At 34.3% G+C, this 20,501-nt stretch overlaps 1 protein-coding gene across 6 annotated transcripts in view; it reads left to right on the plus strand.

Moving 5' to 3' along the window:
* SOX5 (SRY-box transcription factor 5) overlaps nt 1-20,501 on the plus strand; it is a 753,263-nt gene that overhangs the window by 665,439 nt on the left and 67,323 nt on the right. For all 6 annotated transcript variants that reach the window (XM_030804393.1, XM_030804395.1, XM_030804392.1 and 3 more), the window contains one exon: nt 12,609-12,755. In XM_030804393.1, coding sequence (XP_030660253.1) covers nt 12,609-12,755 — 147 coding nt within the window. The remainder of the gene's footprint in view (nt 1-12,608; nt 12,756-20,501) is intronic.

Consider the following 20,501-nt stretch of genomic DNA (forward strand, 5'->3'; position numbering starts at 1 on the left):
CAGAAAATTTCATTTCTGAAGTTGGTAACATTTTTCCCCTGATGGCTTATCCTCCTGCCATCAATCTTCTTTTTTTTTTTTTTTTTCTTGAAACAGAGTCTTGTTCTATTGCCCAGGCCTGGAGTGCAGTGCCACAATCACAGCTCACTGCAGCCTTGAACTGCTGGGCTCAAGCAATCCCCCTGTCTCAGCATCCTAAGTAACTAGGATTGCACATGCCATTATACCCAGCTAATTTTATTTTATTTTTAAGTTTTTGTTGAAATGGGGTTTCACTATGTTGCCCAGGCTCTTCTCAAACTCCTGCCCTCAAGTGATCCTCCCACCTTGGCCTCTCAGAGTTCTGGGATTACAGGCTTGAGCCTCAGCAGCCAGTCACTAACCTCTGGTGATACCAACTAACTCTTCAGCCTTTTGAGGCCTTTGTCCACTCAAGTCATTTTCTTGCTTGACCTGATAATTCAGACCCTTATACACCCAACAACTGCAACTTCATTTTTTAAATTATGCTCCACTGACATAACAGCTATTAGCTCTCCTTCATATGGACAAATCTGTAGCAAGTCTGAGTTTGTTCATTCTTGCACTGTAATACATTTTTGCTTGCCATCAAGTTTCATTAGAATTTGTGTACAAATACAAAAGATTTTAAATCTCTCAGATGATGTGTATGTGAAGTTGCTCCTCCCAGTGAGTATAGTCCTTAGTATACCCTTCCTTACTCCCTTCAGGATGAATTCTTCCCCAACTGGGACTCTAGACTGGAAATTAAGTGACAACCCTTCCCGCCTTCCTCTAGGCACCTTTCCCCAATCACTTTTCCCCTATGGTCTGTGATAGAACTGGGGAAGCAACAGGGGAAATGTTTCACAGTCCCAGCCTCCACCCACTTCTGTGGGTTAACCACTTAGGAGGTTAGCCGAGAACTCTTTCCATCTATTCCCTACCCCTGACCCTTTCCACTCAGGTTTGACCAAGAGTCTCAGTCCTGAGAGCTGGCTGTCAGCCCTGTCTACTCTTCATTTTTTCCAGGAGTCACCTTAGTGGTTAATGAAAGTCATCAATGTTCAGAGTCCTACCTAGGCATGCCCAGTATTCTTTAACGGATACAAAGAACACACATCCCTTTAGAACCCTCGTTGTACTTCTTCTCTGTTAGGATTTTTGAAAATTAAAGAATAAAAAATTACTTTTTGTGTAAGTGTATAAAAAATTCATTTGAGAGGAAACTATCTATTTGTATTACCTTTTTCCCCCATTATATTGTTTATTATTATGAATATTTTGATAATAGCTATATAGTACTATTAAACTGGACTCTTGCACAGTCTCTCTGATAGGTTTTACCCTTTAAAGTCAAATTCAAATATATAAAGAAGTTTTACCACTCAATAATAAGACAGCTCAATTCGTAAAACACATTACAGGATATAAATACAATCCCATTACTGGGCATATACCTAAAGAAATACAAATTGGATAAATGTGGTACGTACACACCATGGAATACTATACAGCCATAAAAAAGAATGGGATCGTGTCTTTTGCAGGAACATAAATGCAACTGCTGGAGGCCATTATCATTAGCAAACTAGCACAGGAAGAGAAAACTAAATACTGCATGTTCTCACCTATAAGTGAGAGCTAAATGATAAGAACTTACGAACACACAGAGGGGAACAACAGTCACTGGGGCCTATTTGAAGGTAGAGAATGGGAAGAGGGAGAAGAGCAGAAAAAGTAACAATTGGGTACTAGGCTTAATATCTGGGTGACAAAATAATCTACGCAACAATTCCCCCAACACAAGTTTACCTGTATAACAAGCCTGCACATGTACCCCTGGACCTAAAATTAAAAAATTTAATATTCAAGTATATAAGTAATTCTTACAACTCAATAATAAGACAGCTTAATTTTTTTAAAAAAAGCAAAAGATATGAATGCATATTTTACCAAAAAAGACAGGAATGGCTAATAAGTACATGAAAAGATGCTCAACATCATTAGAGAAATGAAAATTAAAACTACAACGAGATACCACTTCACACCTGCTAAAATAGTTATAATTAAAAAGACAATACCAAGTATTGATGAAAATATAAGGCCGGGTGCGGTGGCTCACGCCTGTAATCCCAGCACTTTGGGAGGCCAAAGCGGGTGGATCACGAGGTCAGGAGTTAGAGAACATCGTGACCAACATGGTGAAACCCCATCTATACTAAAAATACAAAAAAATTAGCTGGGTGCGGTGGTGCACACTTGTAATCCCAGCTACTCAGGAGGCTGAGACAGGAGAATTGCTTTAACCCGGGAGACGGAGGTTGCAGTGAGCCAAGATCGTGCCACTGCACTCCAGCCTGGGCGACAGAGTGAGACTCTGTTTCAAAAAAAAAAAAAGAAAATATAGAGAAACTGGAATCCTCATATGTAGCTAAGGAAATGAAAGATGGTTCAGCCACTTCAGAAAAGTCTGACAATTTCCTTAGAAGATAAACATGAAGATACCACATTACTCAACAAATCCAATCCTAGGACATGGATAAGCAGGAGAAATGAAAACACACAAAAACTTGTGCAGGAATGTTCATAGCAGGATTATTCACTGGAAAATTGGAAAAAAATCATCCAACTATCCATCAACTAGACAAATGGATAAACAAATATTATACACCCACGCAAATAAGTACTTCTCAACAATACAATAACAGGCTACCGATACATGCCACACCTTGGAGGGAGTTCAAAAATGTTACGCTAAGTGAAAGAAACCAGGTATCTTTTTCTACAGTCTCTTCCAGCATTGCCCCAGTAGTGGGGACAACAAAATAGCTTTACCTCACATCTGGCCAAAGAGAAGTAAAAGGAATGTGTTATTTCAAAAAGGGAGAGGAAGGTCTTCTGTTGTGTACAGAAAAGTCTTAAATGCTAATAAACATATTTTGTTGGTTGATTTGAAGGTTAACTTTATGGCTTTGCATGTTATGTTCCTTCTGCCTGGAATATTCTTGCATTTTAACTTCATCCTGCATTTCCTTGAGGACATATGTAGCAGGACTGCAGCCATGTCAGATCCTGGCCCCCGCTTCAGAAGCTCTTTACAAGTCAGTTGAAGTCAAGACGATGAGCCTATTTAGGACAGAAGCCATTCCTTGTCTCTTGAATGGAGCTAGGGGTGGGAAGAGGAGGGACATAGGCGCAGGCCCAAACCTGCTGTCCTTGGGCCACCAGGTTTTAACATGGAGCTGCAAGGAGACCAAGAATTCTGAATTCAAACCTGTCCTCCAGATTTCCAAACTGAAGGTCCATAGTCATTAAGCACTAACTTCCTAATTCCTGCCTCCCCCGAGCCCCTGACAACCACCATTCTGCTTTCCGTCTCTATGAATTTAATTTCTCTAGGTAATTCATATAAGTGGAATCATACTATATTTGTTATTTGGTAAGTGGCTTATTTGCTTAGCATTGCATAATTCCTTTAAGGTTTATCCATGTTGTACCATGTGTCAGAATTTCATTTCTTTCTAAGCCTGAATAATAATTCATTGTGTGTATATAGCACATTTTGTTTATCCATTCATCTGTCAATAGACATTTGAATTGTTTCTACCTTTGGGCTATGGTGAATAATTCTGCTGTGAACATGGGTGTACAGATATCTTTTTGAGATCTTGCTTTCAATTCTTTTTTGTGTATGACCAAAAGTAAAATTGCCAGGTTATATAGTAATTCTATCTTTAATTTTTTGAGGAACCACCATATTATTTTTCACAGTGGCAGGAGCATTGCACAGTCCCATCAGCGATGTACAAGTTTCCAATTCCTCCACATCCTTGCCAGCATTTGTTATTTTCTGGTGCCTTTTTTTTTTCTTTTTTCGATAGTAGTCGTTCTAATGGGTGTGAAGCAGTAGCTCTTCTGCTTTTGATTTGCATCCAGGTCATTTTGAAAATAGGTTTGTCAAGACGGGAGAATGAAACATATTTAATTAGACAGTTCATTGACTTACGAATTATAAATTTTTATACCTTCGACATGTGAGTTCCTATCTGTACTTTTGTCCCGGTATTCAGCACATTTAAGGCCTATCCTGGTTTTCATGCATTACACTTGAAGAACATGCAAAAGAAATGCTGACAGTGTTAGGGAAAGTCCATGTTTAAACTCAAGTTGCTATGATAATTTTCTGTGAAAAAACATTATGAAAAATAATGGGCAAAGCAAATTTATTCACACTGAAACATGCTGCTGTGTTTTGAAAGATTTTCTCCAGTACATTAGTTTCTCTTTAAACTCCACATTTAAGTTACATTAAGAAGCTGAAATTAAGCTATAAAGATAACACTTACGGAGCCTTGAAATTGCTTTCTGAATTTTTCCTCACAAATGATATTCCCTGTTCCTCCTCTTAAAAACAGAAAAAGAAAGAAGAAATAAACAAATACTTTTCCATCAAATATATATAGTATATATCTTTTTAGGTTTTATTTAAACTTTAACAATTCATATTCAACTATTTTTTTAAATCATAATAGATGAGATATATTTTAAAATCTCTATTCCAAATATTTAACACATTGCATATATGTTAATTGTTCTTGCCACATTTCAAACCCTGGACTGAAAAGAAATCTTCCATTTTTATATGTGTATTTGACCTGGGAGGTGCTATTAATCAGCAAGAGTTTAGCTCTATAATGTTCTTTTAGAAAATGTTAAGTCTATATATTTGCTTATGTGCAATTTTAGAAGTGACAGCTGTTTATTTTTGAGTGAGGACTTTATCACTGAGGATGAAAAAGGATTACAGCTTTTTCCTTATGCCTACTCAAACTCTTGGGGTGAACTAAACAATCTCATTGGTCATGTTTTAATAAAATACTTAAAAATCTCAGTTACCTGACTTGGATTATATGAATGTATCAAATTATCACATGTACCCTCAAAATATATACATCTAATGTATATCAATAAAATATATTAAAAATAAGTAAAATTTATTTATCTTCATTTATGGCATATCTCTCCTTTCTCTGTTTTATATACTGGTGTTTGATATGAGATTACACTTGGAAAAAAGGATAATACTTATAAAAATAATTTTAAACAGTTTCACAAAAACAGTATTAAATGGTATGCATGCTCTTATCACTCTCCATTCAGATAATGACAGTGTAAAAAGTTCACAAATTATCTTTAGGAATCAGTATGTTTTATCATACAGTATTTAAGAAAGATATTTCAGTTGTAATCTTAATGTTTTGTTTTTTTTTTTAATTTAAAATGCCTTTCGCGCCCAGCTTTCCTATGAAGTTTAATGAAGTTGGTGATTTGGGGAGAATAAATGTAGGGAGGATGAACAGGGGGAGAGTAAGGGTAGAGAGAGGATGGTGGACATAACTTATTTTGCACTGTCTTCACAATAAGGTCAAAATATCTCCATCTCCTAATCCATGCCTGAAGTAAAGGAAAATAGTTGGATCAAACCATACACTGTCATATGCTGCTGGCTCCTGGGTAAGTGACTGTATATGGCATCATCTCTCTCTCCTGTGCCTTTATCCAGATTGCCTGGGCACACAAAAGGGAGACCTGTAGCAAGATCCCAGTTAAAATAAAAATGAAAGATCCAGCAATCCCGCTTCTGGGCATGTATCCAAAGGAAATGAAATCAGCATGTTGAAGAGATATCTGTACTCCAATGTTGATTGCAGCATTATTTACGATAACCAAGACATGGAATCAACCTTATTGTCCATCAGTAGATGAATGCATACAGAAAATCTGAGATATATATATATACACACACACACATGCACACACACACGCAATGGAATACTTTTCAGACTTGAAAAAAAAATCCTGTTATTTGTGAAAACATGGATAAACCTGAAGGATATTCTGTTAAGTGAAATAAGCAAGGCACAGAAAGACAAATACCATGTGATCTCATTTACCTGTGGAATCTAAGACAGTCAAACTCATGGAAGTAGAGAGTAGAATCCAGGGTAGAAGGCAAGGGGGAAAGAGGAGATATTGGTCAAATAATAATATTTAAAAATAGAAAATTAAACTTTGAGCAAACTAAAAGGATCCCGAAGAAACAGCTTATACCTACCAGCAACCATAACTCCTACTAAATATCTTTTACTCTCTAAATAACAAATATTTAAGATTCAGCAAGTAAATCGTGTATATTTATTTATCAAAAAGAAGGCATTTGTCATCTGTCTTTTCCAAAATATTTCAGAATATCCATATGCTTCAACTCTTGGTTCTGTAGTCTTTTGAAAAGATACTTTTAACTTTTTTCAAATAATCTTCACCCATTTTTGGTATTTATTTTGCAAATAGACATTCAGTTACTGTTATGATTATGACCACAATGAGGGTATTCATTTATTTTGTTTTTATGCTGATAAGATTTAAATTCCTATTTTTTTCCTCTCAAGCAAATGAAATGAGTGAATGAATGTGAATTTTGTCTATATTACTAATGAGCCTTTCTTTCTAATTCTTTGGATTGTACAAGCATGCCAAATTCATTTTGGATTTTAAAAATTTGTTTTATGTATAGTCACTATTATTATGAAATATATTAAATATGTACAAGAGATCTATATTAATAGTATTTTACATGTCATTTTCTGCATTTGTTCAATTTTACTGTTCCTTGTTTTTAAGATTTTCTGATAAAGCATTGATTAGCAGGGACATAATCTCTGCCTTCAAGGAGTTTACTGGTCAGTAAATGGTTTGGGGCAATAAATCTTGATAGATATTTTTGTCAGTGCCTAATGCACTGAATCCAGATACTCCAGATGGCAGTTAGACAGTGGACTAGTAGTCAATGACAGAAGTTGTGTTTTTAGCAATTTGGGGAAAGTAACCTATTACTGAAAAGTTGCAAGAATTTACCACCTCTAGGAATTAATGAAATAGACTAGCTTAGAATTTAAATAAACTGTTTATAGAATTTCTGTACTCCTCACACTGAAAAGTACTTGTTCAAGGTATTTTTATGGGTATCTTCATATAAAAGCTTGATTGATTTAACACTATTGATTCTAACCATAGTATAAAAGCTATGTCATCCAAATACAATTATACTATTTTTTTCCCCAAAATAGCAATAATTAATTAGTATAAGTTAAAATATCTGTTATCCTACCAGACCTTTTCTGGCCCCATAGTGGGCCATTAGAGATGAGCAGAAAGAATGCCCGTTAATGAACTGCCAGCCCACTGCCCAGTAGTGATTTGGTGCACATAATAATAAATTATAAGAAAAACTACTGATTAGACTTGAATAAATTAGATACAATTCAAGCTTATATTGTCGGTGGTGGAGAACATCACACTTTTCATAATTTTTTAAAAGTGTTTTAATGAGCCACACTTTAGGGGAAGTTCATGATTGAATGGATCTAGTCATTCAGGGAAATCCTCTCTGTGTGAATTAATACTTCCTTTGTCAAGAAGGAAATAAAGAAATAAAAGAAAAATATAGTATATGTGTTTTGGCTTTCTTAAAAGGATAAATGATGAATATACACAAATGAGAATAGATGATAGGTGAGATTACTTACATACTTATGAAGATTTCATATAAATTGTATTATCATCCTGTTCCTCTGTTTGTCTTGTCTTTTCCCCAGTTAATTGGCAATTTTTATGTGCCCACTATGCTATGAACTTGAAATTATTTTTTCCATCTTCATTTCACAACTGTTACTGCAATTCAAGTTCTTACGATCAGAATTATCACTGTTAAATGTTGATAATTTCATAGCTGATATTTCTGTCTTATCAATATTCTAGCTAAAAAACATCATATAAATTGCTCTCAGTCAGTGGCTTTCTCTACTACATATTCAATTAGAACTCTTTTGCTTATGTTTCAAAAGCTTCCATAAGGTGAATGTAGCTTACAAAACTAACGTTATTTTCCTCTAACATGGCTATGTATGCATTGTCCTTTCTACCACTCACTGTTCCACACCAATCTCTGTATTTCTCTTGCAGCAACTAGCTCATTCCTGCTCTCAGCCTTTCTTTTAATTGTACTCCCTTCCTAGAATGCCATCTCCTTTTTCTACGTCCACCTTAACTCCGTCTGTTCTACGAAAACATACCTGAACGCACTGATGCATTTCTTCTCTCTTAAGACCTTCAACAGTGACATACAGTTACAGTATACTTATAGTCTGATTGTTTTCTGTTTATCAGTCTTGACTTAAGGCAGAAACTATGTTTGTACACTTTCACTCTCCTCTGCTATACCAAAACAGTCCAGAGTCAGCACATATATGTTGCCTAGTTTCTTACTTTGTGTATTTAATCCATTAATAATTATAACTATTTTTTATTGATCAGGCATTCTCTACCATGTGCTATCCTAAGTGTTTTGTACACATCATGTGATTCATTTCTCACAGTACCCTTATAAGGTCAATTTCATTTATCCCTGAATTTACAGATTAAGGAATGTGGCTCAGAGAAGTTCCCCAAGGTCACATGGCTTAGAGCTGCAATTAGAATTCAGTTCTGCCTTGTCCAAAGCTCTTGCTTTTTAAGTTTTCCATTAGAAGTAGAAATCATGATCTTTCAAGGAGCTTAAAATGTTGAAGAGACAAAAATCTAGGTTATGGAGCAATTTGAGACAAAAATGAGAGTTGCTTATATTTATATACATGTATGTAAAAACATATCTATGAACTTTGAGTACCAGGAAGACACGAAGTAATCAATGATAGATTCTAACCTAATCATTTGTAATTGTTTCCTTAAAAACTCATTGTCTAAAGGAGGTATAGGTATGAGGGTAGTGAAAGAGAATGATAATGCAATGTTTTAAGCAATAGAAAGACTGGAAAGCTCTGAGGAGTTGTGAAGTTTTAGAGATCACATCCAATCCCTAACACATTAGTTTCAAGGTAAGAGTCAAGTTATTCTGTTATTCTGCGAGGCTAAGATACTGTGAGTCTGGTTAAACTAATGAAATGAGTGTTCTCTTTCAGCTCAGCCTTTTTTTTTTTTTTTTTTTTTTTTTTTGAGACGAGGTCTCACTATGTTGCCCAGGCTGGTCTCAAACTCCTGGGCTCAAGCAGTCCTCCTGTCTCTGCCTCCCAAAGTGCTGAGATTACAGCTGTGAGCCACCACACCTGGCTTAGCTCAGCCTTTTATGTTTAGTGTCATCAGTTTGTTTAGTGTCATCTGTTTGTTTTCAATGTTTTAGACAACTTCACCATCATAAAAATACATTCATCATAATATACCTTATGTTTAACTTTGGGTTTTATCTGTTATTATTTAAAGAAAGATGTTAACCAGATTTTCACTTTAAAACATACAGGCCTACATACGTACAAACATAAGTGGATTATATAGTTCTCCAGATGCTTGTTACTTCAGGTGGCCGTCCAGTAGTCACTAGATTTCATGCCCCTTTCCCCTCTACAAGGTCAACCAATGGTCCTGTGACTGTAGACGTCACTCAGGACAGACACCTGTTATTAGGCTTGATTTTGCTTCAAGAACGTTTAATAAAAGAAGGAAACTGTTCATCATTTCTTGGCTTATTTGTTTTAAAGTCATTCACTACACATATTTTAATGGATAGAAAAAGCATAATTTTTTTAAAGTGTGAATTAAAATAAGTCACAGTAGCATTTTAAAAAAATTATCCACTCTTACATATGTAGCCAGATAGAAGAATTATTGTCAGCTTCTTTAATTTTACTGATATTTCCTATTAACTTGTAAATGGCCAAGTTAGAATGCAAGAGTATTAAAATTCCTGATTGATCTTATCTGAGCAGACTCAAAGTATGTTAAAATTCTCTAAGACGGGGTTCATTTTTGCTTTTGTGTTAGAATATAACTTTTAGGAAAACATATCTATGACACAAAATGTGTTGAAATAGATATTTCCTGGCCCTACTTCAAAACCTTGATGAACCAGGAAAATCTGATATGCTTGGTGGAAAATGCAGTGATGTGGGAATAGTGGAAAACTGATCACAGTTGGAGAAGAGTAATTCTAAAATTTGTCCTCTTACACAGAAGCCAAATATGAGAAAGGGTTTATGGGCAATTTGGGGGAGAGAAGAGCAACCTCATGTTAGCCATCCTCGAACTGAATAGCAGGCTTATGAAATTCTCATCATAAATTACATTAAGTCTCTGTATTCTGTAGAAATACCAGCAAGGCAAATGATATTATACTGTTATTATAGAAATATTAGCATATTCAGCTGGGTCTATCTCTTTTACAAATGTTTCTTCCCTTTCAACTCAAAAGCATTTCTTTTAGGACAGTTTAACTCAGATACACCTTAATTCTATATTTAAAAGGGTAAAAGTATATTTATTTGGATGATGAAAGAATATGTATAACTTTTATTTCCAAATATGTGTCTTCTCCATCCTTTAAATCCTTCAATTCAATAAACTATTTTAGAGTTTTTATACTTGTATTTTTAATAGTAGTTCTTATATTTCTTTGGAAATTATGACTGTCTCTGGTCCCTAACATTTAAATATTGGATCACATTTAATGGCTACTTGGTTAAGCTATTTAAATATCTAAATAACACAAATAACCAATAATTTTGTCAGTAATATGAAGAATCAAAATTAAATTTTGAATAACTGTTTTGTTCACATTTTCTTTACTCACAGATATTGTAATGTTCCATGTCATTAGTAATTATAAAATAATTTCATTTTTAGTGTATAACAAATCAGTAACAGGAATTTTTATTCTCTAGTAATAATATCCAGTGAAATCATTTTTAAAGACAAGAATACAATATGAAGTTCATAAAATGTAATATAGTTATCTAGTTAATTTGTGAAAATACATATAGTTTTTAAATTCAATATTAGTACACGCATTCTACTGGTCAGAGTTTTAATCTGTAAAGTGATATCCTAGGATAATTGGTTATTTTCTTAAAGACTTTATAAGTAGTTTAGAATGATGCCAGAAAGAAGTGCCTTTTAAATTGCAGGATATAATGCATAGATTTTTAAGACAGATGGGAGAAATGGATCAATTCTGATCATTTTTCTTTAAATAGTAAACTCTCAAGTCTTCCTTTTTGAAGTGAATTATCCTTTTAATGTTTATGTAATTGAAGACAATCATTTTTATTCTTTCCAGTTGGCTGGGGTAAGAAAAGATGTAATTATTCCAACACATAAAACCCTTGTGAGACAATTATTAATATAAAAATATTTTTCTGGTTTTTTAGTTTTCTCTGGGATATATTTTACGTTACTTTGCATAAAAATAAGCCATAATTTTTATCGATAACTTTAATGTATTTTTATTTAGGTTATAGTATCTGGAGACTTATGTATGTGTATTTTCACGTAAATGTGTGCTGTCTTCAGTTTTCATTATTTTATTTAGAGAGAGACACTGCTAATCAGGATCTGTGGCTTATCGTGAGCAATTTTGTCGTTTGGAATTTCTCTTTCAGAAAAAAAATCAAGATAATCCAGATAACTATTTCACAGTACTTCTCCTTGAGAGCTTTTTTTCTTGCTTCATTGTAGAAATTCTAGCTCGCATTGTAAACGCTATCCATGGAATCTCAAGACAAATGAGAAATAAGAAACTGGGATATGTGTGTGTGTGTAAAATTTATTTAATATTAAATATACAATTAAATATTTAGTAATTTAAATATATGATATATTTATTTAATAATTATTTTCTCACGTAGTTATTTAAAATTTTAACAAAGTGTGAAAGGAAGATGAAAAGAGTAATTAAATATTTGATGTAATATTTGAATTTAAGGCAACTTCCTTGTTTTAGGATAATACATCATACAGCTATCATTATCAAAGTAAAATGTTTCTTTTATTAATTACTTGGACAATTTTTATTGCTTATTTAATAAGAATAAATAATGGCTTAGTGGAAGAATATGTGTTTTAGGCAGTATTCTTTAAAACCTTAATCCTCAAGATAATTGGAGATTTGTCTGTGTTTATATATCATGAAGTAAAGTGAACTTCTGGCAACTATCCAGTTAATTTTTATCAATGTAGGTAGACTGACCAGACAGTGTTTTTCAAGTACTTTTTTTCCATTGCCTTTCAGTGCCTTTTCTGTACTTCTACCCACCTAACACTCAGAAAAATTGTTTCAGGTGCCCATTTCAAGAAATCAAAGAAAGAGGCTTACAGGGCTTGAACCAATATGGATAGTAGAAAATTACTGTGTATATGAAGCATTCTTTTGGAACACACTGTGTAAATTTAAAGTAGAATATAAAGAGCTCTTAACTAGATAATATGTTATACTTGCCTTCAATAGACATTGGAATCAAGTAAATATGGATGGCTCTTATTTGCTTTGAGTCCTTGGACATACTGAAGGTGAGATCACTTATATGTAGTATCTGTCATTTCTCCCCTAAAAAGTAATGAAATCTGAGGTGACAGCTTCTTTCTTTAAATATTCCAGTGCACTAAACAAAATACTCATAGGAAAAATACCACATCTGAATATATGTACTTTCCGAAAGGTACGTTTATTTTATTATTCATAGTATTCTTTCTCCCTCTCTCTCTCTCTTTTTCTTCTGTAGCAGTTATATGCTGCCCAGCTAGCTGCAATGCAGGTATCTCCAGGAGGGAAGCTGCCAGGCATACCCCAAGGCAACCTTGGTGCTGCTGTATCTCCTACCAGCATTCACACAGACAAGAGCACAAACAGCCCACCACCCAAAAGCAAGGTACCCTTTTGAAGAAGCCACTGTCTTGCCACTTAGCTTCATTTTTCATTCAATGGTATTTATTAAATGTCTATTATATGCCAGCAGCTAGCTTAAACTCTGGGTGTACAAGGAGGTAAGAATCAAGTAAGGGCAACAGGTGTGCATGTAAACTTATCTGCATACATTTAATCATTCATTTATTCATTTATTCAATATTCATATATCGATAACTATAGTAGAAAATGTGAGTGATAAAAAAGATTATCAGATGGGTATCTTGTACCCAAGGAGCTTACAGTCTGATTATGTAGATATTTATAAAATAGCCAAATAGCCATACTCTATGATACAAAATAAATTTTATAAAAAGTTATAGATAAAGCACATTGGAAGTTATATTGGGAGGCAGAGATCATCTTCAGTGAGAGATCCCAGCAGCAGTTTGCCAGAGAAGGGACAAATGAAATAGATCTTAAAATACAAGTAGAATTAGGACCTACAGAAGGTGTTTTAAAAATATCAGTGACTGTTATATTGTGGTACAGTGTAGATATAATTTTAGATAAATCACCCACCCAATGAGATTATCATGTAAGGAAATGAAGATAATAGTAGTGTTAGAAGTAAGGCAATTTAGAAGTAGTTTTGGTTTTTAAGCTAAGAAAACATTAGAACACATGGAAAAGGATAAGGGAAAAGTCAAATAATGTATGTTTCTTGGCCTAAAAGGAGAGAAAAATTGATTTTAAACTTGTATTTGTATTAAGATCTTGCTTAAATGATATTGTATAAATATATTAAGCTTTCCAGGAAAGAAGAAAGAAGAGTGATCATAAAGCAATATTCCTTGAGATTACTCAGGGAAACAACCACAAATAATTTGATTCTATTAGAAAATGTTAAATAGAAAGCTGACACAGTTAGTTTACCAGCAATATATATATACATATTTATATATATTTATTTTGCTGAACTATGTGGAAAATTGCTTCTGTTCTCCATCCCATGAATGCCATGTTGACACGTCCAAAGCAAAACAGGGTAAGAATAGTCACAATCGTTGAAATACACAAAGAAAAGGATTAGAAAATATTAAAAGAGAAAAATCCAAGAATCCTCAAAAAATCTTTCTCTAGTACCCTGGTGGCTCTGTCAGGATGTCTTTCAGAGTTATTGTATACTCCAGAGAGTAAATCAGTAAGGAGAAGGGATCAATCAATCATTTGGAAAAGGGCGCTCCAGCCTCCATCTTCCTAGAATTCCCCAGTCCTTTTCCATATTATTAAAAGGCAAATATTTTGGGGAATATAACTTAACCTGGACAAGGACCTTAGACCATGCTTTTTCAACAATATGTAGAAATATTTAATGAAAATTATTGCACACACTACATTGATAGTAGGAGTATACATATGCCACTTTTAAGATCTATTTCAGTTGTTTAATGGACCATGCATCTTCTGTGCTTAATGTATATCTAAGGCCTGGTCTGCTTTTCTTTATAATCACAACAGCATGTAAGTTTTTAAAACTTGATAATAATTTTAACATTTATTAAACACACTTAATTTTAAAGTAGTGATAATTTCAGTGTTTCTGTGGACCAGCAGTTTTCATGTATTACCTGTAAAGAAAAATGTACTTTGGATAAAATAAATAGCTGTAGCAGCATAGTCATTGTCACACACAGATACATCTGTGAGGTATTATTCTCTGTTTTTCCCTTGATTTATTGATGTGATTTCACATCATGTTTCATAATGAGGCTTTACATCAGGACATTTTGCTTTGTGATTTTAGGATATGTAGCTCACTTTTAAATGGCTGATGGATTTTTTTCTTACACCTACAATCACTTTTTATCATTGATACCTTCTCATCAGATTACTTATACAAATCATCATGAAGCTTTTGATGTCAGTCAGCCTCATCCATTTATGCATCTACTCATTTGTCCATTCACTCATTTATCCATTCAAATGATTATTGAGCAGTTGCTACAATGATTTTTTTTAGGTAACCATGGAAAATGCTAAAGTAACTAAAGGTTTGCTTTGCTAAGATTAAGAAATTGCTTTATGAACTATATAGTTCTATACTTTCATAGAACCTTATAGACTTTGTGCAAAAGAGAATGATTATTTCAGTAGTGTCAGAAATCTGCCACATCCTGCGGTGTTATATACCTCTGTTTATAATACAAGTGAAAAAGTAGATTGTGTTTCTATAGCCATGATTATACATTATTTAAAAATATAGTTCTTCTTTGAAATTCAATGACTTTTTGAAAGTGAGCCTTTATGAATTTTCTATCATATAAAGTTTAAGAAAACTTTATATGGTTTATAGTGGGTGTTGTACTTCTTTCCATCCACAATTATTGTAAAATACACGAAGGTTTAACTAAGAATAAAGTGCCTCTTTTCAAGTAACAACAATTTAATAAAAATATCCCCTTTCTTTGCTCAGTGCCCTCTGGCATACTGTCCACAACCACTCTTATTGTCAGAAAAGATTTCTTCAGTGTGTTTATGTTTTAGCTCAGCAGTAAAATGTAGTGGGTTAAAAATAGCCACACCAGTAAGTAATACTGGTGTCACTTTAATGAAGAACATGGCCAAAAAAATACAACCTATAGTAAATAACGAGGACCCATTACAATACATGAATTTACTTTCTTGTAGCCTGGAATTGACATTTATACATAGCATAATAAACATTTTGACTTCACAAAGCTATTTTATTCCTGTATAATAGCCATCATTTATTATCATATTTATGTTTTTAGGCAATCAATTATGAATGTCTTGGGGGTATTTTCTGTGTGTTTTATTGGCAAATGTTCATGTCTATGTTACCATAAAATAGAGTTATTTTATTAAAGGGTTTTGTGTTGTCTACATACCTACCTGGCATAAACCAAATTGATGGTTTAAGTTAAAAGTACATTTGCTGTTTGGAACAATGGAATCATAAGTCACATCCAGGTGATGATGTGAGGATAATGATCTTATTGATAGCTGTCAAAAATTAACCATGTTCTCTGAGTTGTATTCCCTGCCTTTCTTCCTGGGTGTGCCTTTGCCTTTGACTCAGAACTCTAGAGAAGGACACAAACAAAACTTATTTGCAATTTGCAAAAAATGGAAGGGGGGAATCGAAAGGAGGGGGCTCCAAAAGACTGTAAAATTGTACAGCATGAGTCCTCTGATGCATGCTGTTTTCAATCTGCTGCGTGCCAGTTGGAGGCTTGGGGAGTGTGTGCGCGAGAGAGAAAGGATAATGCTGAGAAATGATAGAGTGGCTGTGACCTCCAAGCTCAGCCTGGAAATCCAAGACATTGATTTCACTTAGCATTCCTGCTGAGAAATCTGGCGGAGTTCAGTTGTAATAAAAGAACAAGATTCTGTTCTAATGGTAATGGCGTATGACAGACATATCACTTTGTCTGTCCTCAGCACCAGAGAGAGGAGAATTGGAGAAAGGTCACCTGACCTGCCTGTGGTGTTATACGAGTGCTGTACTGAGCTTTGAACTGCCGCCCAGGAGCATAATTATTTATAATATTAAATGATAAAGAAACCTTTAGAGGACTCACAGTGAACCTCTGAAAACGGCACACTGGAATTGTGTTCTGTAAATGTGAAAACACAAAAAGAAATCTGGTCTGTTCAAAATCTGCGTTCAAGAACATGCGTATTGTTGCTTGTTGAGTTACAGGTCCTTGAACTTACTGTTTGTGGACTATTTGCATTAATGCCTGACATATTGTCATGAGTTACTTTTTCTTTTCTCAATGCCTTGGTTTTATTAGTCCCAAGCCAAATATATATATATAATATATATATAAAATATATATATATAATATATATATATAATATATATATAAAATATATATATATAATATATATATAATATATATATAATATATATATTATATATAAAACATATATATTATATATATATTATATATATATATTTTCCCCACCATGGTCTATCTTGCCAAAGACTGGATGATACAGAATTAAGAGCATTGACAGATTTTAAAAATTTCTCAGCTGTTACAATAAAATATTTCTAAATACTTGTACACTTGTCTCTTTAGCAATTATTTAATTTGTTCCCTTTTGGATCTTACTCCAGGACTATTTTTTTCATTGACCCACAAAAGCGAGTATGTTTAGCTCCTCACAGATATTATTCTAGCTCTTGTGTGTCCTAACAGCTAAGTTTATGGCTAAATGTTGGCAAATAAGTCTGAGTGAAAGTATAAAACCTTGAACTTTTATGACAAGAGATCCTGTTTAATGAAAATTATAAAAATAATTCTACCTTCTCACATTAAAGAAAATTATTTAATTGAGGTATTGTTAAGCAGTATTGACGTTTGAATCACATATACAATAACATTGCTTTGAATCTGCTTATAGCCTTAACGAATGTTTTAATTATTTGCTTGTAGTTTAACTTTCTGCTACAGAATGAACCAATATGCAATGTATTCAGCAACTTTCATTTTTGCACCACATATTTATTTAAATGAATTTCCACATACTTTCGTGTAGTCTTTTAAGAGACTAGATGACCTTTGCTTTGTTATAGTAATTGATCTTTCGATACATTTGTTTTCTAAGAATAAATTATGTCTTTTAAATTTAATGGAATCAGTATCAGGCTTAAAACAGTTACTTTAGGAGGAAGAGTATTTAGACTCAGTTTCACACACAGCTCATGTAATTGTTAGTTATGAATAGGCTTATAGTTCTATGTTATCAAGAAGTCCTCAAATGTTATAGGTGTGCTAAACATCCAAACTTCACGTTGTAAGTGTTCTGCCATTGTAAAAGTAGCTACCTCTTGGGAAAATCCTAAGAGCAACTTGTAAATACTATTAAACCTCCCTTGGTGTTTGACGGAAACTTACATATTGCCTGCAGCAGCCAAGAACGGTCAGTTTAAAAAGCTGATGACAAGAGAGAATTCCTGGGTGCTTTTCTTTTAACCTTGCCATGACCCTAGTCACATCCCAAGTCACAGTTGTGTTTCTATCAATGACAAGAGCACACAGATTGTCCGAATCAATTTTTTGTTCTTTTCGAATACTTCTGACAGCAGTGTTCCCATTTGCTCAGCAGTAGCACCTGGGAGTATGACAAGGAAAAGAAATGTTTCTCCGACAAGCCAGAAATGGCCATAACCAGCTGACCAGACACAATCAGAATTTTTGAGCTGCACTATCCTTATAATACTGCTTCAAATTCAGAAGCAAAAACTGGAACTTTATTGTTATCTGATCCTCTTTCAAAGGCATACTAAAGATTTTGCCCGATGTGGTACCGTGTGTTTCTGTTAGTAATATCAGCAGTGCCGATGACTCCTATAAGGGAACCTATTTTTTTGCTGAAATGGTACCAATCACATAGTTTCATGCTATCAAGTAAACATTATATCAATACACGCTGATCTGCAGGGTAGAATTTTGTAGTTTAATACTATGAGTCACAATTTGTGGTACACATACACACCAGATTACTTAGCAATATGCTAGCAGTACGAGAAATCAGAGGATAATCAAGATTCATCTTGACTGCGGATTAGTTCTCACAGGAGATTTGGGAGATGAAAGCATTTTTGGTAATTTGAGACAATGTTTTATAATGCCAAGTGGGGGGAGAGGCAGAATACAAACCGCACATACAGCATAATCACAACCAAGTCTACCTACCACTAACCCAAAGTATAAAACATTATTTTTAATATTGTGACAAAAAACATCTGTTAAAGCACAAGAGTGGCCAGGTGCGGTGGCTCACGTCTGTAATCCCAGCACTCTGGGAGGCCGAGGTGGGCAGATCACGAGGTCAGGAGATCGACACCTTCCTGGCTAACACGTTGAAACCCCATCTCTACTAAAAAATACAAAAAATTAGCCAGGCGCGGTGGCGGTCGCCTGTAGTCCCAGCTACTCTGGAGGCTGAGGCAGGAGAATGGCATGAACCCGGGAGGCGGAGCTTGCAGTGAGCCGAGATTGCGCCACTGCACTCCAGCCTGGGCGACAGAGCGAGACTCTCTCTCAAAAAAAAGATAAAGCACAAGACAGCAAAGAGACTTCATGAGTTTGAAATGGACTAGGAAATGCTAAGGCCCCCACAGGAATATTTCCATGGTGAAAAGTTCAGAAAGCACTGCTCAGTATAACTATAACCTCATTCAATAGTTTTCACATTTCATCTGACCATGAGAAATTTTGAGTGATAGTTTCTAGAGGTGTTATTTCCAATATGTAAAAGTTTTAGAATACTACTATTTGACTTACTCTGAGAGCTTTTCAGATCAAAATCTCAAATCATGACTTGCTACACAGGGCTAAAACTGACCTGTGAATGTAGTATTTCTAAGTAATTCACAGTGCTGAAATAGTATTAATAAAAGAGGAGCTGCCAATTATCTCTATATATTAGCATCAAATCACTGATCCATTCTGAAACTGTTGGGCCTGGTACTTTTGTAGATTCCATTTATCCCACAAGTTCAGGACAGAAAGGGGTATTAGCCTCAGCTAATTATAACCGCATTTAAGTTGACCATTTTCTAGTCTTAACAGTATCTGGCATATCACTTAAATGCTAGAATCTCCTTAATAAATTGCTCTGTATTCTTTGTTAAATAGCTGTTGAAAACCTCTTTCTCTCCTTTATTTCAGTGTCTGCGAAATAACTATTTTGTTAGCCTTTGAGATGTAATATGGATGTGTCATATATTCAAGAGGTGAATTCATCTAAGAGGAATCACCCCATAGAGTTAAACTGCAAATGCAGCCCATTATCATTATCATCACTTCCTGGGTGGGACATATTTACAGTGGATATAACATAGTCGCCCTGTCATTTTAAATAAAATAGTTTTCTTTTTGTGGTTCTGTGTTGCTACATGGAAATAAGTTAAATGAAATGTTATCAACAGAACCCCTGTGATGAGCCTCCTCCTCTCCTTTTCATCTTTATTCAGTTGATGGAAATCTCAAACAGCTAGGTACTTAAACAGAGGCTTTTCTGAGCTCTGTGGTATTAAATGTCCAAATAGATCATTAGGTGAAATATTCTTATGATGCAGAAAGTTGCGGGTTGGTCACATTTTTACCATAAAAACAATAAAAATTATAACAGAGGCTAGTTGTAATCTCAGCGTTAAATGAAAAAAGCAAAATATGCAGAATGATTTAGGTCCTTAGAATTTTACCAGCCTGGGCCGTGTATCCCAGTATACTGATTTTGTTTTGACAGAAACATGTCTCATGCACACAGCATGGTGAGCCATGTCAAAGCTTTTTAATAATGCAAACCATGGGGAAAGAAGAGGGTGTGGAGCATGTGCAGACTCAGGAGGATCCACAGAATCAGACTTTTTAAGGGAAACTTGCACTGTAAAGTAGGTGCAACCCAAAGTAGATTCACCATCTAAAAATCTGTGTGTTCGAAACATTGTAATCAAAAACAGCAGGTAGTTAAAACCTAAGTCGTTTAGGGAAATAAAAACAGAACAATAAAAAAGGGTGTCTGGATATAGGAGTATCTGATAAAACCTCAATGAATGTCATAGCTGAAAATGCCAAGTCATTATTGTGTCAGACTGAGAAAGCAAAAGTACGTTTCTGTAGTTACTCTTTTTTGGGGGGAATCATTTATAATTTTGACTAAAGCATACTTTAAAACAGTTGAAATCTTTTATTTTTTGTGCTAAATTATTGATCATTGCCTCCTTGGG

Source organism: Nomascus leucogenys, chromosome 23 (genome assembly GCF_006542625.1).
Source record: "Nomascus leucogenys isolate Asia chromosome 23, Asia_NLE_v1, whole genome shotgun sequence".
Classification (NCBI taxonomy): domain Eukaryota; kingdom Metazoa; phylum Chordata; class Mammalia; order Primates; family Hylobatidae; genus Nomascus; species Nomascus leucogenys.